Source organism: Strix aluco, chromosome 1 (genome assembly GCF_031877795.1).
Source record: "Strix aluco isolate bStrAlu1 chromosome 1, bStrAlu1.hap1, whole genome shotgun sequence".
NCBI lineage: Eukaryota > Metazoa > Chordata > Aves > Strigiformes > Strigidae > Strix > Strix aluco.
In genome coordinates, this window is record NC_133931.1 from 38,234,491 (window position 1) to 38,261,922 (window position 27,432).

The 27,432-nt window shown below is 43.7% G+C and overlaps 1 protein-coding gene across 1 annotated transcript; it reads right to left on the reverse strand.

Moving 5' to 3' along the window:
* Window positions 1–4,992: 4,992 nt before the first annotated feature.
* Window positions 4,993–25,278, reverse strand: VXN (vexin). The gene is made up of 6 exons (XM_074847266.1): window positions 25,212–25,278; window positions 22,106–22,161; window positions 16,257–16,422; window positions 11,343–11,404; window positions 9,607–9,692; window positions 4,993–8,564 (listed from the first exon to the last, which is right to left on the reverse strand). Exons 1-6 carry the CDS (start codon window positions 25,276–25,278, stop codon window positions 8,378–8,380), a joined length of 624 nt encoding a protein of 207 aa, XP_074703367.1. The 3' UTR covers window positions 4,993–8,377.
* Between the last annotated feature and the right edge of the window lie 2,154 nt (window positions 25,279–27,432).

The window sequence follows — 27,432 nt, forward strand, 5'->3', positions numbered from 1 at the left end:
TTATAAAGGCAAGGAGGTTTATCACAGGAGAGCAATTTTTCTACACTATTTTTAGGCACTCGGATTAGCTGGAGTATATTTTTATTTTGTTGAAGTCTGCTTTTGCTGAGCCTTTAAATGTCTTGCAGAACAGCAGTTTTCAAGCCTACTAATACCAACATTCTCCTAATAAAAATGCAGCCACCTACAAGGCAGAAGGCGATGGTTCCAGCCAGGTTAGCCAGTGACATAGGGAGAGATTGAAGATGGAGCCCATGTCTAGGTAAAGCAGCATTTATCTCTGCATGCCTGCATGGTTGCCTGCTCTCCTCTCCATTAGAGGATATCCAGGAAGGGCAGGGATTTCCCATCCTCTGGGCAGAGCATCCCTCACACTCCTGCATGCTCGCAGGGTTTCTGGGGGGTGATGCACCCCTAAAAGCTGGGTATGGACCTGGACAGCCCAATGGGGTGACCTGAAAGCTCCTGTGTGTGTCAGCAGCTATAGGTGGAGACCTCTTATCCCGATGAAATGTGGTGCTATATTGTAGAGCTGAGCAAATCTGTGTGAAGCTGACCTGGTCTCAGAGCTATACTCCATGTCAGTATGGTGCTGGCATGTGATGGTTGCACAGGTAATTCATACAATGCTTCGGATGCCTGCTGGGGGCTGTTGTGTAGTGGCGAGGCTGGTGTAAGCCAGCTGGTCACTCCAAAGAACAAGACTTATGTGAATAAACTGTTTCACTTGCTTTTGAAGAAAGGTCGTTACCAGCCTGAATGTTGCAGTCTTCCTCCTTACCATGCTATCTGCGCTGAGCCACTGGTGCCTGCTTTAGTAGCTGGACCAGGTGAGGAAGGGGTTTTATTGACTCTCTGCAGGGGCTGAGGCTGCTGACCCCCATGCTTTTTGCATTTGGAAGGTTTCTGGTTTCCATCTCTGCTGATCACCCTGGTTGAGCTTTCATTACGCATGTGTTTCCAGCCTGGCAGTGATCACATGCAGTAAGAACCTATTTTTAACCCTGGGAACTGAAGTTGAGACAATGGTCTGCAGAGAGGCCTTTGATGTGTCCAGCTGCCGTGGCTGCTATGCAAATCAGACCAGATCCTGTTCTGCATGCTCACATTGACGGACGCGCGAGTGCTGCCCATACATGTCCTCCCCCTGGCATGACAAGGGACATGGGGCTGGCTGTGGCACAGCCGGGCACACCGATGGCCAGGGAGGAAGGCAGCCTGGGCTGAGCCCTCCCACTCCCTGGCAAGGGACCGCATGGCTGGTTCCCACTCCTTGCCCGCAGGGAGGATTGACATGGGGCAAAACAGGTGCCGGAGTGGTGGCAACCAGACCATAGCTGTTTTGCACATGTGGGGTGACTCCTCCGTCACACTGGTGGAGTTTGTCTCATTTCTTTAGGTGGCAAAGATCAGGGAATAAAGGGCATCACCTGAGGCAACACATAGTTATTGAGCATCTCTGCTTTCCACCTGGAGACCCAATGCCTGGTGGGGGCCTTGTGGCTGTCTGCAAAAGGAACAACTACCTTAGTATGTGTGGGTCAGGTGTCAGCTGAGGTGGGTGCAACAGTCACAAAATAAAAGCTCCCTTCCAAAACCCCAGGCTGAATGATGGCACCATGTGTTCACATCCTCACCTACTCCTTGGCAGCTTTCCGCAGACCTTTGCCTTTGCTGTGTGTGACTGGTGCAGAGACACAAGAGCCCGGCATGCCAGCTGCTGGTGGTTTCTGCATCAAGGGGTCTGTCCGTGGAGGAAAATGAGCAGAGGCTTATTTCACATTCTTTTTTTTTTTTCCTAGAATATTTGTGTCTCTTCCACTAATGGGTTCACCCACCTTGAGCATATGGTAGCCAGCTAAGTAACTTGATATTTCAATTCATAATGTAAACAATTAAAAAAATGATTTAACAAAGCTTGGATTTTAGATGTTACGATCGTGATTAAAAGAATAGACATTGCAAGATTCTAGGTGTTGGTGAACCTCATTTATAAGGGTTCATTATAGATAAAATCTTTATTCAGCTTGCTTCAAGTCTGATTGAAAAATCTGCTTGCATCCTAATTTACAAGGACAAATGTCAGATACCCAGTTTATGAGGGCTCTGGGACAGTTATAAAGAAGTTATAGGGTTGCAGTTTTTACAGAAAAGGTTAATGTCTTTATCAGAAAAAAATTACTTGCAGGACTTTCTGGCAGTCTAGCAGTTAATACGGTCTTGCTAGGCTTGTCACTGCACTCCCCGTGCTAAAGTAGCCTGAAACCTGCAAACTGTTGCTGTGTGTTTAGTGGCTCTTGTTACTCAGACAACAGCCTTGAGGAAGATGCTGCTGCTTCCTGAACCCCACCTTTGCTTTTGCTGGCAAAGCGCAGGAGCAGACGACGCTTCAGCAGAGTGGCTGGTTTTGCAGTATCAGCTCCTGGCATGGCTGTGCTGAGGGCTCGTTTCACCAAAAAGTGCCTCGTCAGACATAGTGGGGGAAGGACTGTGCACTCTGCGGGGCCTTTTGCATGTCTCTTCTGCTTTATGGTCCAGTGCACCTCCCCCCCGCCCCCCCCGCCCCCCCCAAAAGGGAGCACGCAATCTATTTGCCTGATGATGCCTCTTACTATTTCACTGCTATGCAAAACGTGACGGCACAGTAGGAAAATGTTGGTCTAAAATAAAGCAGAGTAAAGTGTTAGGCAGGTGAATCTGCAGGGTGGGAGGTGTGATGGGGTGAAACACCTGGCCAGGACCAGGGGCTGCCAGCCAGCGTCTGCCCTCATCTCCTGCCTTCGGGTCAGCTGCAGGGCCCCTGGTTGCTCCACAGGGCTTGTTAATAAGTCTGTTAAAAATGACAACTCTTTTTGTAGTGAAAAATGACAACTCTTTTTGTAGTGACTTCAACCTGATGGCTGAGAAGAGGGACATCATTCACACATCCCTCCATTTCATCCTGAATTGTCCCCCTTTGAGCTCAGCTGCTTGGTTTCTCTGGGCCTTCATCTAACTTAATTAAATATTCAACTCTCTTTTTTCCTTCTAAACACTTCAGTTTTTATTTTAGTGATCTATGTGCCCATTCATTTAAATAATAGTTCTGTCACTTAAAAAAAGGGTTTTCAATGCTATGTAGGGTCGAGCTGCTCACTTGTGAATAATCTGTAGAGTTAATGCCAAGATTTTTAAAATCTCTCATAAAATATTTATGACTATTTGACATCTGCACTGTTTGTAGAATTCACATATGAATTTCTGAGCAGGGATTTAATCTGAAAAATCTGACTTGTTTCAGTTTTGTTTGTGTGTGCAAGTCCTGATATTGCAACTTTTCTGGCTGGGTAACTCCCAGATGTGAAATCATTCTGCAGATGCCAATGTTTGAGTTAAAAATATTTTCTGTAAAAAGTGTTTGGTATTCTCCCAAACAGCAATGTGTCTGTGATCATAGCTCTTCTGGCAAACCTGTTTGCTACAGGATCTGTAAAGTGAGTGCAAAAGGGGAAGAAAGGCGGGCAAAGCATATCTGAGATTTTTTTTTCATGCATCAGTAGGAATTACTTTGTATAGTAGCCTAGCTTTAAATTCACTACAGTTTATTTAAATAAAGTGGTATGCAAAATAATGATGGATATTTTAGTGAGTAGCTCTATCACAAAGATGTTTTTGAAATGGTGAGAATAAATTAGAACCTTTTTTTTTGAAATTAAATATAAATTACTGTGTGATGGACTGTCATCATGAAGTCTGTTTCAGTCAGGTCGGTGCCCCAGTTAGTCTCTAGTTCTGGAGAACCCAAAATTATAAATGACATGACACATGTCTGAAAAATGCATCTTCTCACAGATGTTATAAAGAACGACAACATGCTAGTGTCAGGCAGTGCCAGAGGCGATGCTTTCAGCTGCACAGTTTAACAGCTTTTCTGTCTTTGATGGAAAAATGGTACAGTTCGCTTATTTCTTTAATCACTATTTCAAATTTTTCTGACGGTGTGCTGGAGTCAACCCAACATTGCTTTCTGTACAGTTTCATCTGGAAAATGTATGGCATACCCACATCCTCTTCCATACTCATGTGGATATTTTTAATGGATGACTAAAGGTTGGGTATTCGCAGAGAAGTCCCCAGCAGAGGCCAGGTTGTTACCCCACGTCCTGGAAAAAATCTGTGCCAAGTCCTGTGGTGTGAACACTCACTGAGAGGACACTCCCTGGTTGCTCATTCTAAACATAGACACTGTCTGCAGTGGGGGGACCAGAAATGTGGCACCATTTCACCAGAGCTGTGAGGGGTACGGGCAGTGTGGCAGGCAGGGGGGCAAGTCATCCTCTAAAGGATGGGCTTTCCGAAGTCCGGGTTGGTGAAGGATGCCAACACCATACGTTTTCTTTCCTTGTATCTTAAAGTCTTTCCCCTTGCAGTCCTGAGTCAGGTCCCCTAGCCTGGGCTCCTGCATCCCTGTGCAACCCACCTTGGGTTGGGCTGTGGTTCGGCACAGGATCTCCAAAGACAGTGTTGTGTTTGAGGTAAGTTAAGTGACTTCGCTGTCATCTGGTAGGACTAAAGATGGGGAACACTTGGTTTTACTCTCTACCGGAGCCTTAACTACCCCCAAGGAGTCTCTGTCTCGGTGTTCTTATTTGATGGGAGGGAGGTGACACTGCTTACTTCCCAGGGCCGCAGTGAGGCTAAACATCGTGTCCGTAATATGCTCGAGGTTAGGTGTGTAAATGTGTACCTAATGTCTAACTGCTGGTAGTGCCAGGACTTTTCTCTGAGTATCTGATAACAAACAATGATTCTACCATCCATAAAATATTGGAGCTGCTCACAAACATACACTTCTGGGCTCTCCCTGAGGGGAGCAAAATTTGGGTTTTTTGCTATCAGGTGTTCATGTTCTTCAGTACTATAAACTCTGCCTTTACTTTCCACTAAATGCTTCCCAAAAGCTTTTAAGTCACGGAGACCCACATGTTACCATATGCTACTGACTACTTTTTTTTTTTTTTTTTTTTAATGAATAAGACATATTTTATTTGAATCAATAAAATAAGTATCTACTACAATACAAGAAATCTCCACAGCAGTTACTGGAATACAGAGAAATTAAATATGCTTGTAAATATCTCCTTCTTTTGTAGATCCAAATTATAAATTAAATAAATAAGAAAAACATAAATACACATTTCGAGATACAGAAATTATTAGGTAGAAACATTAATCATCTCTTCGCCTCCATCCTCATACTGCTTAATGCTATTAATTAACAAACGAAATACTACGGTACAGCTTTCTCAACAGGCAAAACTCTTGCTGTGCTGGACTGTGTGTTGGGTGCTCTATGGCTCATGATAGCTACGAGGGCAGGTACCACAAAAGCTCACTGTCTTAATTATCCCAAATTCAGCAAATGGACTTTTCCCAGTGTCTGTCCATCTTCCTTACTTTTGCTTTGCTTAGGGAATGAGACCAAAAAAGGGAACTGGTGATTACTATTCTCCCTACTCCTTGAGTGTATGCGTTGCTGTGCAAGAAAGTAGTCCTACTGAATGTACTAGGTTTACCTATATGTGTAAAAATAGCGTGTGCCTACAAAGCCAAGGCTTCTGGCAGGATTTCTATGGGCTGGGGAGGGGATTGTTGTGTGGTTGGTGATATTTGTAAAAGATGTTTCAGGAAAATCTTGGCCATGGTTCCAGCTTGGTTCAGTCATGGAGGACCTGATGTTGGCAGGGTAACAGTGTCCAGACTACTGCACAGGGGCAATGTGTCAGGCGCTAATTTAAAGGTGGGGTGGACCCCTGTGAGAAAACTGCCCTGGTGCTGTTCAGGTGTTCAGCCTTCACTGGGCATCGAAATTGCTCCTGCATGCTGTGACTGGTCACACATGGTCAATACTGGACCGCCATCTCCTCTTCTCCTTGTCTTGCCAGCAGCTGGGGCCCTTCATGGTTAACAAGAAGCTGTCTTCTCCTCCTTTCTCAGGAGGAAGAAAGAAAAGCAGGAGAGCAAATCATTCCTCTTTCACGCTGCTGGGCCAGAGAAGGACTTTTGCCTTTGGTAAGGAGGACAGTCTGTGTGACTTCTAGCTGCAAGGCTGTCCTCTGTGAGTTGTTGAGCACCTCTGAAGGAGAAGCCTGTGACTGAAGCAGTGATGGACAGATGAACACAAGGGCTGACAGAAAAATTTTATGAAGGGCTAGTGCCTTTCCCCTCCTTGGCAGACTCTGGACTGAGTTGGCTCTGGCTGTATGAAAAGCCGTAGTACCTTTTTCTTCCCCATCCTACTGCCTTCTCCAGCACGCCCAGCCTCACATAGGTGTCCCTGCAGCCCTCCTTGGAGCCACTGGGGACTTTTGCTCAGTACAGCTATCAGGCTGCTCCAGTTGCTTTCCCACCCCACGGACTTTGGTTGCTCAGGTTGTCAAGCTGCAAACCTTTCCTGTGTGCTGTTCCACCCTGCTCACACCAAAGCCAGAGGACCTGGCTGTTTTGCAGCCTTTCCCTCCCATCCAGGTGGGTACCCTGCTGCCTCTGAGCTGGTGACCCCTGACTGGGGATAACTGTCCCAGCCTGCAGCTCTGCAGGTTGCAATCCAAGATGCCCTCTGTCCTGCACTGTAAGAGAAATTCAGAATATGCTTTTTTCTAAGTCCAGGCTGCAGACGATCTTAACACAAGCAGTGGATGAAGTCAGTAGGTACCCCAAGGGCAGAAGTTGCCCAGGTGGTTGTAGTAGGAGGGCGAGGAGCTGTAAGTGCTGCTAACACTGCTGATGTATGGTTCAGACCTTTTGTGGGTTCTCAGCTCTGGAGCCTCCTCACCTTGGTACTGTGGCACTGTGTATGACAATACCTCAGTACATTCCACTACACCGGCTGCGGGCAAGGAAGTTTCAGATGGGAGCTTCTTTCCTCTGATTCTGTTATAGAGTAAGACGTTTATTTTTTATTTATGCTTTGGAACACTGGCAGTTAGATTAGAGAAGATCGTTATTACTATGAGCAACAGGAGATACGCTTCCCCCAATTTTATATTTCACAGAATCATCAAGGTTGGAAAAGACCTTGAAGATCACCTAGTCCAACCATTAACCTAACACTGACAGTTCCCAACTACACCATATCCCTCAGTGCTATGTCGACTCTACTCTTAAACACCTCCAGGGATGGGGACTCCACCACCTCCCTGGGCAGCCCATTCCAATGCCTAACAACCCGTTCTGTAAAGAAATGCTTCCTAATATCCAATCTAAACCTTCCCTGACATATTTAAATTTCTGTATTTAGGCAAACCAAATTCTTTTATAACAACCAGAGGAGCACTCATATGAGGCAAGTAGTGTTCATGACTAATAGAATACTGTCTGTAACACTGGTGAAACCTTTTTTGTAAAACTTTCTTTTTTTTTTTTTTTTTTTTGAGAGGAAAACCCAAGGGCCCATGACCACATGACCAGCAATTTCTAAATTGAAGAAAATTTTGAGAAAATTTTTTTGATCAAATTCCATTAAATACATCTATCATAGGCATGGGTCTCCCATATGCAAGTGTCTCATGTTCAGTCACCTAGTTGCACTATTTAGGTATTTTCTTTCCTCCTAGTATTTTGTGCACTTAGTGAAATATCCTGTACCACACAGGCACAGAGTAAGTTGCTGACTGCCGCTTAATGTATAAGTAGGTTCTATGGAAGAGAGTATCTCCTGAGGTTATCCAGTTGCTCACAGTTTGATCTGGCAGGACACTTTGAAACACCAATCACTTGTCACATAGCAAATTTTGGTAAATGTGTGTTTGCAAACTTGCTCAGTTCTGACCCATTCTTTTAAAATTTTTGCATCTTTTACTCCTGTCTCTAAGCATCAAAATTGAAGAAAAAAAGATGTTTAGCGTATGTCATTCAACCAAGCATGTTGTAAGATGTGGTAATTTCTTGATATGAGAGGGGGAAGAGGACAAGCAGTGGTATACAATGAGCAGACCCCCAGGATTTAATGTCACGCTGTAATCGATCTGTTACCTTGCAGGAATATATAAACTGCTTGGTAGGCTTTTCTTGTTGCAAGTCTGAGCTGATTCAGACAGGACATGTAAAATGATGAATGAGCCAGTGGTAGTTTCAGCATCATTGAGCCAAGATGTAAATCTAGGGGGATACTTGGGATTTTAGTATACTGCAACAAAGAAAGGCCAGTGAGTTGCATTATGTTCACCATTTTTACCCTAGTCAGCCCTTCTCACACTGCTCTGAGGCAATGGCATCAAGTAATAAAAAGGATATTTGTTTCCTGGATGAGCTGTGCTGTGTCTGTTCCCTTGTTGATCTCAGAGCACCTTGTCCTGGCTAATGGACCTTCTGTCTTTCCAAGTGATGCTGAGTCTTATCAGTCTGCCTCAAAGGCACTGTTTGTTGCCCCCAGGTACTCTGACTTCTTCTTGTGCTTCATCCACATCTTCCTCAGGAGGCTGGGTGTTCCACACAAGTTGCCTCCCGTCAGTGGCAGGGAAGCTTCTGCTGATGGTGGCAGGGTCAGGTCGTACTCTGCCGTCTTCCTCCAGCTCTGCCCATGACTAGCAAAAAAAGCACAGATGGATGAAGCATTCATCTCTGTGGCTTTTCTTCCCTGCTTATGATGACCAGCTGCTGAAAACCAAGGGCTGCCTGTCTGCCAAGGTATGTTTGCACCTGGCCAGTCCTTGGGATTGGTGAGTCTGGGGTGAGCAGGGGCTGTGTGGGGCGGTGGCCTTGGACACCACATCTGCCCCCTCCCTGCTGCCCCGGCTCCCCTCAGAGCCCCTCGTTCACTTGATATCAAGGTGAATACTCACACGAGGGGATGGGCTACAAGTGGGACTGTTACTAGGGGTATCGTCTGTAGTGTTTGTCACCAGAGAAAAAGCTGGTATATGGCCCAGGGACAGAGCTGGGCCCTCCCACCAAAGCCCTGGGGACGATGTGGCAGTGCCCAGGCGGGGTGAGCTCCACCTGGCCGAGGGGGCTACTCTGACTTACACCGGCTGAGGGAGTTTTAGGTCTCTGTGTATGGAGTGCGAGGACACTGTGACAACAAGCTTGTCACTGTCCCTCAGGTGGCAATGGCAGCATCTCAAATATCACCCGGACCCATGTCTGGGTTAACTGTGTACTGATGAGTGCATTTGTACTATAGTCAAGCTGGTCCTTAATTACAGTTATAGACAATAAAGCTTTTTTAAAAAATATTGAATTACATTTTCTAAGCTGCATTAGGGCAAATATTATAGACTTTGTAGGGTGAAAATACTTAAATTTTGAATTTAGACAGTTTTTTTCTAGTGATGAAACAGAGTTGTAACTGGTACCGGGGCAGCTGTATAAACAGCCATGGCTGACGATATAATCAGCATGTCCTTTAGCCAATCTCTCCCTGCCTTTGGGAAGCAAGCAGCATGGCTTTACTGTAAACCACTGAGGTTTTACAGCTGCGATTCAGAGAAGACCTGCAGCTGAACACTTCTTTGTGTTTCTGGTGAGAGGGTGACCTGTGGTGGAGATGCCCCATCCCCTTCCCTGCCCGGCAGCACCCTGCACGCAGCCCCCCAGGCTTGGCTGGAGGGTTGGGAAGGGACTTACAGGTCTGTAGGAGTGCCATCGCCTGCAGTGGAGTCTGTGACAGCCGCCGCTTTCACTGGGATATGGGCAACTGGCGATGGTGGGAACTGCGGAACGAAAAAGCATGACATTAGGAAACGCCACTGATAAGCAGGGACCCCAGGTTTGTCTGAGGAAAGAGGCTCTTTTAGGAAAATAGATAAATACTGTAGATCTCTTAACAAGAGAAAGCTAGCTGGCTAAGGACCTGACTGCCCAACTCTTACCCACACAAATACTGACTGCTCACATGAACAGTCTCACTGAGCTCAGCACAGTGCTTGCATGCGCAAGAATTACACCTCCCATCAAAGGAGGGAGGCTTACAGAACCTTTTATTCCCTAGTTTTTATGTCTATCTTCCTGAGGAAGCGAGGTTTTGTGCAGATTGAGCAGCCTGCCTCTTGCAGCTCTTCACAAGCCACCTCCACCACTGGCTGGGGAGCAGCTCTCCCAGCCACTGCTGTTTCCTAAGCATTCAGAAATGTTTCCTCATTTTGCTGGGTGCTGCCCTGTGGTGTGGGGGGCCCTGGTTCATGCCCCACAAGCGCCTGATCATTGACATCCTTGTCTTACTTGATCATAAATTGCCTGCCAGAACTGAATCACATTTTCCCATAAACAGGCCACTGAGACTGGCATATCCTCCAGGATGGTAAGCTAAAGTGTGGGTTGCCCAGAAATGGAAGAAAATGTCAAAAATTGTGATGTGCTCTCATCAGTTAAGGCAATAAACACGCTTACTGATTTTACTGGCAATACTGAAAAATTTCTTCATATTATTGACACTACTATAACTCGTCTTAAGCTGTCTCAGGCTGTTTCCCCTGGGATTATTCTGAGACTGGATACATTTAGATACACTCTGCAAGTATCCCATGACTTGCAGATGTTTTGCAAGCACCCTTTGAAATTAACCGGGTTAATTATTGATAGGTGCAATTAGTTTCATTACACTGAATACCACTAATTCTGACCAACCTTCAATAATGAACAGTCATTTTTCTTGAGTGTAGCCCAGCTGCCAGCTAACAAGTATATTGTAGCCATCTGAAAGAGCATTTTAAGCCGTAAAGTTTCTATAGCATTGTCTGGTATTGGTCAGAAACTTTTCAAGGGACTAATTTCTGTTTGAAAATCTAGTTTTTATAAAATGTAGGGACTTTGAAAGTTGTATTTTGGTAAGAAAAAGAAGGGAGTGAAAATGTTTTAGTAAAGCTGAGTAATTTTTAACCAAAACATTTTGTCTGTCCATTACAGAACAAAATTTTGGGTTTTTTATGATGATTTTCCCATCAACTCTTTACTGACATTTTTGACTGATCTGATTATCATATCAGGTTGACATTCTGGCGAATATGAATTATTTGATGCTTGTTCCACTTTAGAAATTAATTTTTTTCCAATTTGTGAAATTCTCTGAGAAACAAGAGGCTAATTCCTCCCAGCTCTTGCAGGTGGCTGAGTATCCAGAACTGGAGCATGCCCATTTCCATCCCACAACCCTTCCTGGTTTCCTGAGGGGCAGATGTCCTATGCCAGTCTCGGCTTCCACCTAAGGAGCCTCTGGCATAAATAATTTTCTCAAAGCCTTAACAAAGACTGAAATCTGCACGTATTGCGACAGACTGACATGCTGTTAATGTGGGACATGCTGACAGGTACTGGGTTTTAAGATGCATCAGATAGTGATAGTTGGTCTTGCTGTATTTACTTACCAAAGCTTTTCCATCCGACAGGTGATTATAGGACTTCGATGACTCTTGTTTGGTAATTCCCACTGTAAAGCATAAGAAACATGGCATTATGGGTAAATATCCCACTGGCACAGCTTGTATTAAAAGCATCCTTCCATGCAGTTAAACCTGGATATGAACAGAGCTCAGATTCATGTTATAGTCCCACTAGATTTGATTATAGCCAAAAGTGCAGAAGTTTCTTTATTATGATCATCTATTGTGATGTCAAAATAAATGATTTTGGAATTGCTTAAGTTATTGTGGAAAATCACTCAACTGCTTGCTCCAAGACTTTACAAATGAGATGATAACTGTCCTTAGCAGGCCAAACTAAGTGGGAACCCTTCCTCTCTGCAAACATTTATGTGTATGTATATACAAAGAGCGGTCCCATCTGCTGCTCCTCAGCAGAGGTTGGGTAACACAGTTTTTGTGCATCTTGGAGCTGCCGCTGCCAGGTTTGTCCTGCCTAGGAGGTCATTCTCTTTTCTGGATTGCCCTGGGGGTTATTCTTACCTGGGCATTGATGTGTGTGCTACATCCACCCCATTACAGGGAGGATTTTAACCTTTCTGTCTGACTGTGGCTGAGTGGCACCTCTCTCTGCTGTCCTTAAACCTGGAGGTTACCTTTCAGTTACAAGTGAACACTCAGCGGATAACTTCTCCACAGATAAATACTCACTGACATTCCTGCTAGTTGTGCCGAGGAAATAAATGAGCAAGGAATTCCAGATTTTTTCTCATGGAGCCAAATCCTTCCATTTGGCTTTGAGAATGTGGATATCTTTCTTTCTTTTTTTTCCCCTCTTTCTTTCTGTTTCTGGCCATTTTCAGTTGTCTGCTCTTTTTTTAAAAGGGTATTCAGGTAAGCAAAGTGCAAGGATCTACAGAAGTACCAGGATTCACCAAGGCAGAGGATACAATATGGTTCACAACTGCTGTGACCAATGGAATATAAATAATGCAGCAAACATCAGAAATAACCAAGGTGCTGCTTATAGTGCTGTCTTCAGCATGAGTTCACAGTCAGAACTGTTTTCTCCTTCTAGGGACAATATTTGACCATGATAAATATATTAACTAGCCTCTTTCTTCCCGGTCCTCCCACCCCACCCCATCCCATAATTCCATTAGGTACCTAACTGTATCCCTCACATCAAAGTTTAATTCAATCACCTCCTCTCATCTTGCATATTAGGTACTAACAGTATTCAGCAAGTGGCTCCAGGTATCAGTGCTTCAGCTAATGTCCATATTTTTTCTTTTTTGTTTTTTTTTTTTTTTTTGTTTGTTTGTTTGGTTTTTTTTGTTTTGCTCTTATACTGTCTGATCCTTCCCTTCAGCCTGTCCCTCTTCTTATTAGATACAGAAAATGTTCTGGCAAACTTTTAGCAAAATATCTAAGCAAAAGTAAGTCTTCATGGCTTCAGGTTCAGTGGTGTCTAGGTGCGGTGTGAATTCTACTTCCAGAACATGCTATAGATGCCTAAGCCTGGGACAAAGGTTACTCCACATCTGTTATTCTGTCTTTCCAAGATGAGTGCTGGTACAAAAACTTGGTACAAAACGGAGTACTTTTTTCTGGAGAATAAGAGCAATTTTTTTTTTTTAATCTATCAATCCTGTGAAGCAAAACACAGCTTTGATTGCAAGTCAGGAGTTTCTTGTTGTGGCTTCCCGCTACACTTACTTGCCTTCCTGCACACTGGAATGGACCATCTTTATGCTTTGATACTTGTGTAGGGTTTCCAATGCTAGCAGTAAGTGTGCTGATAGTCTCATCTACGCTCTTGTTTACACATTTTTCACTACTCTTGAAATTGAACTTTTCACTCTATTACCCAGATTACAAGCTGTGCTTTACCACATCTGAAGTCTCTTTAATATCCAACAGTATTTATCTATGGAGCAAGCATGGAAAACTCTACAGACACAACTCTTTCCAGTAAGAAAGTTGAAGGATGTTTTTGAAGGGTGAAATTTATGTGGAGGTCACATTTGTACAGAGATTAATGAAAATAGATGATACATATCCATATATATACCTCACTTCATATCACATGCTGGCTCTCCATCTGTTAAGAAACAGCTGGAGAAACCTTTCTGGACTCTCTCATATCACTCCGTTCTCTGTGTAGGTATTATTAGCACAGCGCATATTGAAACCGGAAACTGCAGCACATCTTAACAGAGAGCTGTTTTTATTTTCATACAAATATTTGCAAACAATTCTACTTTCCTTCCCTTAAAATGTTAAATCTGTAAAGTCAGGCACTCAAAAGTTATGAAACACCATAATTGGATCAAAGTTATTTCATCCCCCACAAGGATCTAGACATTGAGATTCAGTCTCTAATTTGTGACCAGAAACCATTTTGCCACAGACTTTCTGCTTCACTCATATAGACAGTGTTCACTCAGAAAGCAGTTGTTCATCCTTAGCTTTTGTTTCTCAGTGCACAGTCCTATACTTACTTTCCCCACCAGTGAATCCTCTGAGGACGGAACTATTAATATTTTCATGGGCTCTTCTATATTGCTGATCACTGTGGTCATCATCTGCACAAATGTTTTAAAAAAACAGCTTCATCACCTCCTGGAGGACTAGGAGTTATGCCAGGGAAACAGGGGTAGGTGCTGAGTTTAAGATCAGAAGTTTCTGGGATCCAGCTTTTCAGAGGCTTTGAGGCGGACGTAGCACTTCATAGTCAGCACAGTTTTTACTGGCAGCAGGAACTGAGCACTCCTGGGTGTCGCAGTCAGAAGCGTGAGGCAGGCACCCAGAAAAGGGGGATACATCAGCTGTGTGAGGTGCTGAGCATCACTGAGGAAGCTGGTGGCAGTGATGGACAGACCTTAGGGAGTGATTGCAGGCGATGCCCTGCCATGGTCCCTGAGCACCTTCTGTGCTGGGGGGAACAAGGGATCTGACAAACAACCTCGACATGCTGCACAAGCTTAGGCAGCCATGCAGTAGCTCGCTTGTCTTGTCCAGATGCTCCTGGTGAGTTTGTCCTGTCCTATTTGTCTCTCTCCCTCCTTCCATTCCTTAGTCAGTCCTTTTTGCTTTATTTTTTGTTCTAATTTAAGCTTAGTGTCCTGGTTTCGACTGGGGTAGAGCTAATTGTTTTTTTTCCCCTTCCTTCCTTCTTAGTAGCTAGAATAGTGATGTGTTTTGGATTCAGTAAGGGATTTGGTATGAGAAGAATGTTGCTAATACACTGATGTTTTTAGTTGTTGCTAAGAAATCAAGGACTTTTCAACTCATTCCTTGCTAGTGTGCAGGTACACAAGAAGCTGGGGGGGAGCAGAGCCAAAACAATGGATCCAGACTGGCCAATGGACTATTCCATATCATACAACATCATGATCAGTATATAGATAAGTGTTGATTGGGAAGCTACACTCAGGTTTTCGGGATGGTGATTTCAGTATTCTCTCTCCTTTGGGATCACTAGCTGGGAATGGGCTGGGCATTGGTCAGTGGGTGGTGAGCAATCATTGTGCATTTCCTGATTGTATTTTCTGTTATTACGATTATAATTCTTATTTTGATTTTATTTTATTTCAATTATTAAATTATTTTTACCTCAACCTACGAGTCTCCTTACCTTTATCCCTCCAACTCTTTCCTCCATTTCCTGAGGGTTGGAGAGGGTAAGCAAGTGGCTGCATGGTGTTTGGCTGCCGGCTGGGTTTAAACCACAAGCCTTAGCTTATCCCTCTTTCCCTTTCATCATCCCAGTTTCTTTGCGCAATTGCCTCCTTTTCTCCTGCTACGAGAACTGTTTCCCCCTTCTTCTGCTCTTCTTTTTGGATTCCTACATCTTTTCTCCTGTTCGCATCTGTCATCCTTTACCTCTTGTGGTTCCTAGCAGCAGAGACCAGCAGTCCCTCCTTTCTCCCCCCCTGGCTCTCTGCCACCCACTACCCCACAGCTGGACCCAGCCACTTCTCTGACTCTCCCTGCTCCAACCCCGAAGCCCAGATCTTTGTTCAGCCATTTCTTGGCTCTGGTCCCGGTCTGAGATCTTTTCCCTACAGTTCCAAGATCACTTTCTTCCTTCCCAGTTCCCCTCTTGTCTGGTCTGTGTTCCTAATGGGATGGCTTATGAGCAGTGAGGTTGAAGACCAGTTGTGTGAAGAACATGCACCTTCATGGTAGTATCTGCTTTACAGATTTAGCATCTTTTAACAGCTAAATGTTCAATGTCTCTACCCAACACATGCCATATAGGATTTTTCAAAGGCTTATGAGTTGACTGCATCTGGGTGTTTTTTCAAAGGAGAGCAAAAGATGAAGTTTTGATTAAAAGACCACTCTTGCCAAACTGCATGGCCCTGTTCCAGCTTTGACCTTCCAAACATAACACACCAGCATCGAAGGAGCTGAATGACCAGTCTATTTATGTTTTCTCATTTCCTTGGTTTTGCATTGACAAACTGTTTTTCCTTCATGGGTTCTCACAAACATGCTGAACAAGTTTTAGTTGAAAAAACAAAATCAGCTCTGTGGCTGACATCCAGAATCTAGAATTTCATCTCAAATAATTATGTTCTAGCAAGTTCTAAGCAACTGAACAGGGATCTTGTCTAATAAGATGACTCAGGCAAACTCAGTAATTCACAATCTATCATCTCTAAAGTATCGTCAGCCTTTGGAAAGGGAGCGTTTATGACTGAATAAAGTGAGTTTATGACTCTGAATAAAGCGAGAGCTGTGCAATGCCACGGTCACTATCTCATTAATTCCACTGGACATTTTAAGCATGGAAGTATCCTTCAGGTACATAACAAAGTGCAAGTGCCTGCTTCACTGCAAACTGGAAGACTGCAATATCTAAAAATGTTCTGAAGCCACAGAGGAATAAAGCCACTTCTCTGGTCTTACCGTGCCGGGCAGCAGTGTCTTTGGAGGGGCAGGGTCCCTGCTGCCCACTCTGCAGATGGCCCAAGCCCTGCACCTCATCTTCCCTGCACAGCACATGGAGGAGGTCACCCTGGTGGGGCTGCAGCTTCTCTGTCCTGTGGGACCGTCGATCGGATATGGCTACCACCTACAGGGAAGAGGCAAAACCATCCCATTGTTACACCTGGCCATGGAGATTAGGTGGTCTGTCAACGTCATTGGAGGAACTGCATAGCACTTGCTCTTCCCACTGCTTTACTGTCATCCAAAGGGGATTTTGTTGAGTGGGGAATGTGGGATTTGTGGGGTTTGTTTTGTTTGGCTCCTGCTTCTGTACATGAAATGTATAAAGGTATGGGAAAATCCTGTGGGGTATCTCTGGGACCCAACTACTTAGTTGCACCTTTCTGTATTCTCCTCAGGAGACTGAAATGTGGTCCTTTTCAAGGCCTACTGCATAGGATATGCCTCTGAGACAGCTCAAATTCAATTTCTTACTGCATCATATCTTGGGCAATCATTAAACTTATGCAGTGTGGATTACGAATGCTGTTTCTTCATGGTCTCTCCTGTCTTTTGGACACATTTTATATCTGCTAAATGACTACAGAGGATACAAGGCGTTGAATAATTGTGCTCCTAGAGGTTAATTTTCACAAACATTAGCTTGCACAAACAAAACTCACTGAGAGCTGCATCTTTGAACATTAGGCCTCCTGTATCTCAGACACAGTCTCTGAAAATGAGCATGAACAAAATCAAGTTCTTTTCTACACTGATCATGACTAAGCCATGGCACTCATTGTGCTGCCACAGGTAACTGGGGAGGCCAGAGCTAATGTGAGCTTAAAAAAACAGTCATAGGCTCTAAGCAGGTGGATCGATCAGGACTATTATCCAGGATGGCCCAGAAACAATTTTCTCAAGAAGATTAAAGTCACAACAGCAGGGAAAGACTGTTTCATACTTACATTTTTTTCCCATTCTTTCCTGAACACTTGCTACTGTCATACAGAGAACCAGTTAAACAGGGAGAAGACCCAAACCAGCAAGGAAACAAGACACATGGCAACTATTCAAACTGTTTCTTATTAGACTTACTTATGTTCTTCTTATGTTGGAAGACCAGGAGAAAAGCAGTTACTTGCATTTAACTGATGACTAATAGTTGTCATCTACATGTTTTATATATAAATACAGTTATTTTGTCTCAAGACTGAGACCAGCAACTGAATGGCCTGCTATTGGCACAGAAAAAACTTTAATTCCATCTATTGCTCTGCCTTCTAACATACGCTCAAGATAAAAGCAAGACCACATTCAAGAATGTCCTCTCATGCAAAATTGTCCCTTTAAGTAAGATTTAATTCAGTTTGCCATTAATCTGCAGCATTCTTTGTAAGTGAATTTTTACACAGATATAAAACCACATGTAAACCAATGTTTTCCAAAACAGGCAAAAGGAAAAACCCCAACCTGACCGCTTTTTACTCTTTTGACTTTATGTATCCTCAGGAATCTGGAGAAGGCTACATAACCTAGATCCTACTGACCAGCAGGAAAAAGAGCAGAAACTGGCCAACAGCAGGCAAAAATACTGCTGGAAAGGGCTGGTGAGGCAACCAAAGCCTAATCCAAGACCTAAGAGGGGTTTTCTCTTAGTTCTGTGGATTTTGGCACGCAGCTCAACACAGCCCCTGCTCCATTAAGCTACTTAAGGACATGCCCAGTGTTAAGTGAAAGGAACTACTGGTGTCCTTGAAGACAAGCATGTGCTAAAGGAGGCTGCAGCTGGGCCCCAGCTCTACTGACCATAAATCTGGTGCTGCCAGACTGAGCCTAGCCTCAGCATTGCTCCAATGATTCAGAAACGAGGATGATGCTGGTGGTGAGAGGCTGCCTGTTGCTGCTTAAACAGTTGGCGTTGGCTCTTTCCCAGCTGCCCCTGGACCAGTTCCAGGACCTCTCCATCCCTCTGCTGCAGCTCTTTGCAGGCTGCAGGCTCCTGTGTCCATACATGCCCTGACCACCCGACCCTTGCAAGCTGCCTACCAGAGGCATCTCCCCCCATCACCACAGTGATGTCGGTGGAGACACCTGTCTTCATTACGAATACAACAAGGCTGTGTCTGGCAGGGGTCTCTCATGACAGCCCTTGGAATCTGCCTTGCATGAACCGAGCTCTTCCAGCTTTCAAGGAACACTACAAAGCTCACCTTTCCCACCATCTCTGGAAAGATGTGCAGTGCTCTTGGTCACACTCAGTCTTCTTTGGTGTTTGACAGCAAATGTCTGCAACCCTCTGCTACTGAGACACCTGAGGTTGTGTTTTTTGCATGGTCATGGGGAGAGCATTTTTGGTAAGTAGGGTGCTGGCTGTAGTCGTCTCTAATCCTGAAAGTGGCTTATTTGATCAGTGCAAACCACCAATGACTTGAAATTTAACAATCTGCCTATGTGTTGCAAAGGATGAAATATAGTTTGGGGAAAGGAAGCACGATTTTTAACTTCATTCATAGCAGGAATTATTTAGGCATGTTGTCTGTGTTTTCAAGAGTCCTTGTTACATGTCATATCAGTAATGCCAAAACGCCTCCAAGCAGAAGAATCTGTATAAATAAGTTGCAATGTCATTTTCCATTACAGCTGGAGACAACAGCACAATCTCTATAGCACATCTTCAATTAATATCTTCATTTGCAACGTTTGGCTGTAGTACACTTTTGGAGTTTCTTATCTCCTAATTCAAGATTTCACCATGAGCTTGACTACCTCACTCATTACTGTAATATGTAAAGACTTATCTAGGTCAGGAAACTAAACCTGCTGTAGTGCAGTTTTGATCTAAACTGGAGCTGACATTTCTCTAGGGTACCTAGGGTGAGGTACAAGCATCAGCTGGAAGTCACTTTTCTTTTCTAGACATACCAGGAAATTTTAATCTGTGTGAATGGCAGAGTCAGGCAAACTATACAGAATTAGTAAACTGCTCTATAAAAACTACTGTTTTTAGAACCTGTAAGTAAGTCCCTTGACCGGCTCAGTCTGCAAGATGCTGAGTCTGAATTCAGAGCTCAGCAAAGTCTCTTTTTTGTGGACTTTACTGTGCACATGAGAGCACTGAGGCCTGGCACACCCGCTGTTGGAATTAGCTGTGTTAAGTGTGGGGCATGGAGGACACAGTAGGGTTGCAGAGCAGCAGAGAGGCTATTCCTACAACCCTGCTCCTGGACCCAAAATCCCACTGCCAAACAAACAAACAATTACAAAAGGTGACAATTAAACATCTGGCTTTGGATAAAACTTTGAAGCCTAGAAGCTGAACAATGAAGTGCTTGTTAGTGGAGGAAATGCCAGATTTGTAGAGTTAAGCTCTTTTTGATGGTCTAATGCTGATCTAATTTTTAATGCACAGAGGGATTTGCCATTTTTCTGCAAAGTAGTCAAGTACTGGTGTCAAGACAGTTCTACCCAAAGGATTTTGGGGCTAGAAGAACAAGGGAAGAGAAGGGAAGGGTCTAGTATCACTGGAAAGAAATCTTTATAGGGCAATAGGAACTGTAAATAAAGCATATTGGTGAAGCAGTCAATTAAAAAAAAAGGTGTTTCCCCCTTTCTCTCACCCTTCCAGTCATGATTGTGCTTTTGGGATGGGTTCTCGAATGTGATGGAAGTTACCCCCAAGGTCAGTCATTTGAATGTTAAATCACTTAATGTTACACTGCTTGAGTATTTCTGCCGCAAAAAAAAAGGTCTGGCAGATGTCCACATTGCTTGCTATTTTTGCCCTTGTTGAGGATTAAAGTTGCGCATCCACTGCAATCACCAGAGCAGAAGATTTCATGTTAGATGAGGCATTTCTACAGCACTGACTGCAGGTGCAGAGGTAAAAGTGAAAAATAAGTAATCATTCTGCTACTTCTCTGTGGGTCTAGAAATTGGCAATCACAACTTCCTCACAGGCACGTATATTCCAGTACATGAAATTTATTTGAATGCTTGTGCATGAGCTGTAAGCAGCTGCATCATACTGAAGAAGGGGAATGCACAAGTCTAAGAGTTGACTGTGCCAGTTGCTTTGGTTTGAGAGCCTTGCTTGTTTTCTTAGCTGGAGCTGCAGACCATTCCTCAGGCTCGGTGCTCCCACTGCTAATATGATGCTGCCTGCATCATGACTAAGGGCCAATCAAAGGACATCTCTAATTGGGGTCAGGAAAGCCCCAAAGGAAAACAAAAATCCTCTAAAAATACAGCAACAAACCAGGGACTTTCTTATCAGATTTTCTTAGGCCTTTATGAGTATAGTGCTGCTACAGCAGCTAATCCAATCCAAACTAAATATTAGAGGCTCCCATTTAGCAGAAACAACAACTATCTATCTGCTGAGATCCAGAACTTGATAACAGACATACAGTTGCCCTAGATTTCAATGAGAGTTAGCTGAAATTTTTTCAGCTGAATAGTTTTATGAGAAAATTCTGGTTAGAATTTGTTGGAAAAGTATCTGTTTTGTCAAAAAAAAATCAGAAATTATCTGTGCATTCTGTTTTATGAAGTCAGTACAGTTCACTTTTGATTTGGACTTTTCTGCTATTATATTTATTATTATATTTTTATATTACATGGAAAACAAAATATACCAAAGGCATAACAAATAAAAAAGGGGTATTTCAAAATGGCTTATTTTGAGTAACACTCTGGCGCTCTGATTTTTATCTTCATTTGGAATGAAGAGTCATTTTGAAACCTCAGCCTGAGTTACGGGATAAAAAAAAAGATTTTTCACAATTTGAGAAAATGCACACATATATACTTTCTACCCAAACACAACAGGCATTCTGGGGACCACTACAGACATTCTGTGAAGTATTGGGATCCTGTGATCTGCTTTAATAACCAAGAGAGGAGATGGGAGTGAATGTGGCGAGGTTCTTCCCAGTGCACAGGTAAGTGTGGTAATCAGGGGAGCCTGTGGTGTTGTGAGGAGATCAGGGAATCAGGAATACAAAGAGGAGGCTATTGACAAATGAGGGTGGGACTGGGAAGTGGGTGAGGGGCATGGAAAAAGGAAAGGCCATGGAGTAAAATAATTCAACAAAGTGCTAGAGAAAACTAAAAGGAGGGAAAACTGTATCTGAAGACAAGAAACCTCATGCCCATGTGTCAAAGTGACCAAACTTGGAAAACATTTTCTCAGAGCATGAAAAACGTTCAGTTAGTTGAATCTGCGGGGGGTACCTCAGCTGCAGGGAGGGGGTAGAACTCCGACTGTGCCCTCTGTGCTGGTGCACTGGGGGTGAGTCAAAGACGGGCAACCACTGCTGGGATCAAGAGACAAGCATCCTCTTGTGGATCTCTCAGAGCCATCTTTTTGACTCAAGGTTACAGTCCATTGCTTGGTGTTTTTCTTCCAGATTCCCCGGGGAATGGGATACTGGCTCCTTGATTAATGCGTATATGTATTGATATGATTTGTTTGTTTTTCATTTCTGCCTGACCCTCTGGCACTATTATTAAGGCTTTATGGACAAGAATTAAGTCTGTGATTCCCTCAGATGACCCATGTTGATAAGCTGTTATGTTCATTTTGACTGTCTCTGCACAGCAAGACCGTGTTTTTTGAAGTTTCAGAGCACTTCTGTAAATAAACTGTAGCTTTACAGAAACTCCCCTTCTGTTTCCCACCCCATTCCCTGCATCAGACACCGATGCACTTCTTTGCCCTGAAAGATCTGCTTCCCATTTATCCATGGCATTTTTAAGGATAAGTGTAGCCAACTAGAATTAAGAAAAAAAAAAAAAAGAGGGAGAGAAAGGGAGATTTTTCTTACACTCTTTGTTAGGATGTGCTGCGTACTTTTGGCTCGTCTTCTGGCAGGACTACATGCTGTGAAAAGAAGAACAGGAACATGGTCAGGGTGCAGTGGAGGTGGACAAGATGAGGTTACACATGCCTCTAAAAGTCCTCCGCAAGAATACACTGGGGGCACAGGAAGCAGCAAGGGGGGAAAGAAGAAAGGGTTTAAGGAGGATTCCAGCTGAAACAACCTAAAAGAAAGTCCTTTTTAATGTCATCTCAGAGACCATGCTCCATCTATACAATACAGACATCCATGGGCACAGGGCAACAGCCTTCCCCAAGTTTCTACATCTCTCCCATAGGCTTCCGGGAGGAACCGTCCTTCTCCTTCCTGAGTCTTGATCTGGCCTCCCACCTGCCAATGTTTCAGAAGGAAATTAGTTTCTCCTTCCATCCAGTCACCTTCAAACATGACTAGTATATACCTTAACTTTGGAGAGGCCTAGCATTTTATGTAGATAGGGACTTTTTCAATAAGCTCAAACTCCTTCGTGACATCATTTCACTTTTACCGCATGGTGTCCAAAGCACAACACTTGCACTAAGCCTAGACTTTCTTTTCAATCCTCAAAATGACCCATTTGATTCTTTAACTTGGGGCATTCTGCTTAAAGTCTGTTTCTCAATTTCTTAGACCCATGAAGACACCAAAATCATAGGCAAAACAGAATCACTGGTCACTAGACACACAAAACGCCAGGACCATAAGCCAAGCTTTTGACTGGACTGAAGCGATTGGTTTTAGGTGAAGGTTTTTTTTTGGACAACGTGAAGGTTGTTTAAATACTTGTTGTTTTAGTTTGACTAGAAACTGGCCTGAAATACTCTGTGGTACTTCCAGCTCTCCCTCTCATCGTATCTTACCCTTTGCTCTTTAAAATTATTACCCTCTTCTGTGTTCAGGCTACAGGAGCTATAGGATTTAGCGGCCAGTGACAGAAACAGGCCTGAAAAAACCTGCCAAATTCAGAGAATTAACTCCAATTCTAAAGGCTGATCCTGAGGGCAAGGCACGTGAATGAGGGTTTCCTATTCAGTCTCCATGTATAACCCAAGTGCTTTGAAGAGCCAGGAAGTTTTGCTATGGGATGATGGGTGACTCTTACCCTCCAGGTGAGTTTTCCCTTACATTTTTGGGATGCATTCAACTCCAGGAGTTGCAGTGCTTATCGCTGCTATGTATTAATGTTTGCAAAGAGTTTTGAAGCTGTGGAAGCAGCTGGAGGTCATCCAAAGCTGCTCGTTACTGCAGCCAAACTCGTCTCCTCTCATGGCAGGAATAACAAGTGAGCAGGCTTTCCAGGGCTCCAATACAAGCAGAGCTCGCAGTGGGACCAAAGTCACTCTTCCTAGACAGCTTGGGTTTGTCTAAAAGCCACCCCTCGGTACTCCAGTGAGGATATAAGCGCTGAGCATTAGGACCCAACTGGATAGAAATAAAGTTTTGGCCTATGCTCTGCCCATAGTGAAACAGGACAGTAACATGGGAGGTGACCAATCTTGCCCAGGGTCCCTGCAAGCAACCCATTACAGGGCAGGCTACTTCCACACTGAACTCATCACAACTAAGTTATCTGCCTGTATAGAGCTTGAGTGTGCTAAGCTGTCAGTTCAATTACAGTCTGTTTTCCATGGCGTGATATCCTCAGGGATCCCTGCTGCCTTCTTCTGCAGGACGCGTTTTATATTTTAAACCACGGTGAGTGTGGGATGAAAACCAGACGAACATAATGAAGGTGGATTTTTTCCTAGGAATATATTGTAACTTGTTTTAGAAGCTGTTGCAATCACCTTCTGGAATTTCATCGTGTGAAGACTAAACTAACTGCTCACAAGCAAAACACTCAAGTGCAGAAGTTTAGTGATGCAAGGAATTATCTTGTCTCTCTGGTATTTTATGTATTTTACTGGAGAGTGTGAGGAGCATAGTTTATATAGATTTCTACTACAAGCAAGTACTGTTGTGCTGTTATTGGTACCCAGGCTGGTGCACAAGGAACAACACATTAATGTGCCTAACGGTAACAAATTTGCATATTTTCAGAGTACGTATGAGCCACAGTCCAACTCACTGCCTGTCGTCTGCCAGAGCGAGTGGCAAATGGCTTACAGGGGCTGAAGAAAGGCAAGGCATGAAAGGGAAGTCACAGCACCAGCAAACATGCAATTACTTGAATAGCCATTGAAAGAAGAGTGAATCACGGAGGTAGCCAGAAGTGACCCACTTGGGCAGGAATACAATGGCAGCAATGCAAACAGTGGGGCTGCAGGGCTCTCCCTGCAAACATGATTTTCTGCAGGGAGTGGGAGCAGGAAAGGAAGAATGAATCCTTGCAGATGATGTTTCTGGATTTGCCTGAAAAAGGATGTTTGTATGTACAGTACAGCTTTTGGGCAACAAAAACAATTACAGTGACAGTTCACTTTGTCATTTCCACTTATATTCTGAAATTAAGCAGCTGAGAGCTCATGCTCACAGCTTGCAAGTTAAGATTTGATCTGCCCCCACAATTTGTTTTCCCTGCTTTTACCTGCTTTCTTGTTGCTGAAATATGCAGCCATTGAGTTTAAACTAATTTGTTCAATCAAATGCAGACTGGGCTTTGTCCGGTTCTTACTCTTCATTACAAGCAATTAATGTTAATCATGCATTCATTTCCAGGGCATGGCTTTGGAAATGTTCCACTTATTGAGCCAGCAGACTTAAATTCAACATTCATGCAGTTCACCCAGTTCATCTGAGCTGCTGACTGCTTGCAGAACTTCATTTTCTTTTCTATTACACAGAATAGCCACACAGTTGCAAGCTGTCACTTTAGCAATTACCTCATAGGTATACCAACACCGATTCCAGATTTCCCAGTTTTGCCAGTGCAAAGATTTTACACAGCCACAATGTCAAGGCACCTGCACGGATTAGCTCCAGAAACAAGCAGCGAGCGCTGGACTGCAAGCAGAGCACGGCACGGCACAGCAGAACAGATGAGCTGCTACCTTCAGAGATTTCCCTGATGCTAAACACCCCATCCATCTAAAAGACAACACTGTAGCAGTTGTTACAGTTTTGATGTACTCACATTTGGATGAAATCACAGTGGTGAAAACTTCTAAATTTTCGTCACTGCAGCTGTAAATCTGGTGCATTTTCCACCTCTCCCTCCTGACTGCCTTTCAGCTTCATGCAACTGCTCTGAACTTCTGGTAAATAGGTTTCACTAATCCAATCTGGCTCTGTGATCATTGTCCAGATCTACAAAGGACAGACTGATGCTGTGATCTCATCTCATTCCATATTCTTCATTGCAACATTTTCTGCCCCCATCTGCCTTTCTATGAATACTATTAATGCAAAGATTTAATTTAGCTTTTACTTAAGCCTCTACTCAGGAGCATTTTATTTTACATCTCCTTTTACCAGTTTGGAGAATCCTCTGCAATAAATGGCTAATAATTAATGTCTGCTCTGTGCAGTCAATGTATAGGCAAATAAATATTTACAGAAGTACTGCAAGGAATTTTAAAATCAGTTGGGTTAATACTTTGTGTACTTTAACACATTTATCGTAAAAATTTTCTCCTCCCATATAATGAGGAGCTGATTCTAGGTGTATTAAGAAAAGCATTTTGTGCTTTACCTTTTAAGTTCATAAACTAGTACCTGAATCCTGGGCACTTAGTGTAACATTTCAAATGCAGATGACTAAAGAAGGGCACGTCAAGCAGACGTATAGGTCTATATGCCCCCTACACTTAAGTGGTTGCAGAGGGAGGGCAGGGTGGTTCAGTCATAGACGGAGTCCTACATGACTTGATGGTTCTGGGGCCTAATTCCATATTTATGCACTTCAATAAGGGGTCTTCTTGCCAGAGCTTTTCATTCCTTAATGCTCCCACCAGAAATTGTTCCTTTCCCCATCTACGAAAATCAGCCCCCTCAACTTCTGGTGACTTACTGCTGCCATGGACACCTAAGCTTGAAAATTTTGGCTTGCAGGCTCCAGCAACTGATGTAGCAGAAACACTTTCAAGTGTGAATAATGATATTAAATTATATCAGTCTAATGAATAGCCTTCGTTACTAGCACGTGTGTGTAAGTAACACAAAAACTAGTGCTGCCTTCTATAGATGTCTGTCACCAACAGTCCCAGATGGAAAGTGCCAGCAAACACGGGCTGTCACTGTCATATTCATGTAATGTTTCTTCTTTGAAATAATAAATATTGGTCAAATACACATCCCAATCCTGGAAGCATTTTGGTTGAGTGGAAGGTGTCACTGTTTCAGGAAAGAAATGAGTGAAGAGAAGCTGCTATCACTTGTCACCTCCCAGGGCAGCCTCCTGCTGTCCAGGGGCAGCGAAGCCATTGAGGGGCTGGAGGCATTGTCCCAGGAAACCATGCCATGTTTGAAACGGGCGGTGGGACGGCAACATAATCAAGCAAAAGTTCAATTAGTTTTTGATTTATTGCGCCACATGTTCTGCTTGTATGACTGATGTCATTAACATCAGGCTCGACTGGCGTGTTCATCTGTCCCTGCCCGGCTCCCTCTGAAGGCGCACACACTCAACAGATGGGGAGTTGCACGGGCGCGAATGCAATTGTTTATCCCCCTATTGTTCCTGTGTCAAGCAATCAAACCAAATCCATTACCCACCAAGAAAAAGATCAGCGCACCGTCCATTCAGCAGTGAATGGAGCAGAGGCGGTTACGCAGGGAGGCTTTAAAGCTTTCAAAAGGATTAAAAAAAAATAATGAAGAGCAACACTGAATAGTTGACCAAAAAAAGCCCCCACCAACCTATAACAAATCTAACCCACCCTTTATTTCACCTTTGGATATTCAGAGTCCTATGAGAAGAGGCGATTTTGGATCTGAGTCATTGTTTTCCTAATTATAGGTATGACCTAAAGATATTTTAAAATCTCAGCCAGGGTTTAACATTAGAACAAATATTTGGTGTCTCATCACATTGAGGGGGGGTGTGGATGTGGAACCTGAAGTGAGACTCAAGAGCTGGTCACCAGCTGGCACTCACTGCATTATAGGTTAAGTTTTGAGCAGGTAGGCTTTGAACACCTATCTTTACAAGGGACATGATGCTCTGGGGATGAGTCACTGTGCAGAGAGCAGACAAAAGGCTCTCACATCACTTCCAGACAGAAGAATAGGGCTCAGGAGGGCTAGTATAATATGTCGGATCTGGGAATGAATTTTCCTCTGTTCATGAAATTGTATTTGCTGCTTCATTCTGCCCAGATCTTACAGGGTAGTCAAGCACTATGAATGCTCAGGGT

Excerpts from the sequence above, each read along its gene's own strand:
- VXN (XM_074847266.1), bottom strand. The coding sequence starts at position 25,278 with ATGCACCAGATTTACAGCTGCAGTGACGAAAATTTAGAAGTTTTCACC. Across the intron at positions 22,162-25,211 it reads CACTGTGATTTCATCCAAAT|CATGTAGTCCTGCCAGAAGA; the intron begins GTGAGTACATCA and ends TTCTTTTCACAG. Across the intron at positions 9,693-11,342 it reads TGTCGGATGGAAAAGCTTTG|TTCCCACCATCGCCAGTTGC; the intron begins GTAAGTAAATAC and ends TTCGTTCCGCAG.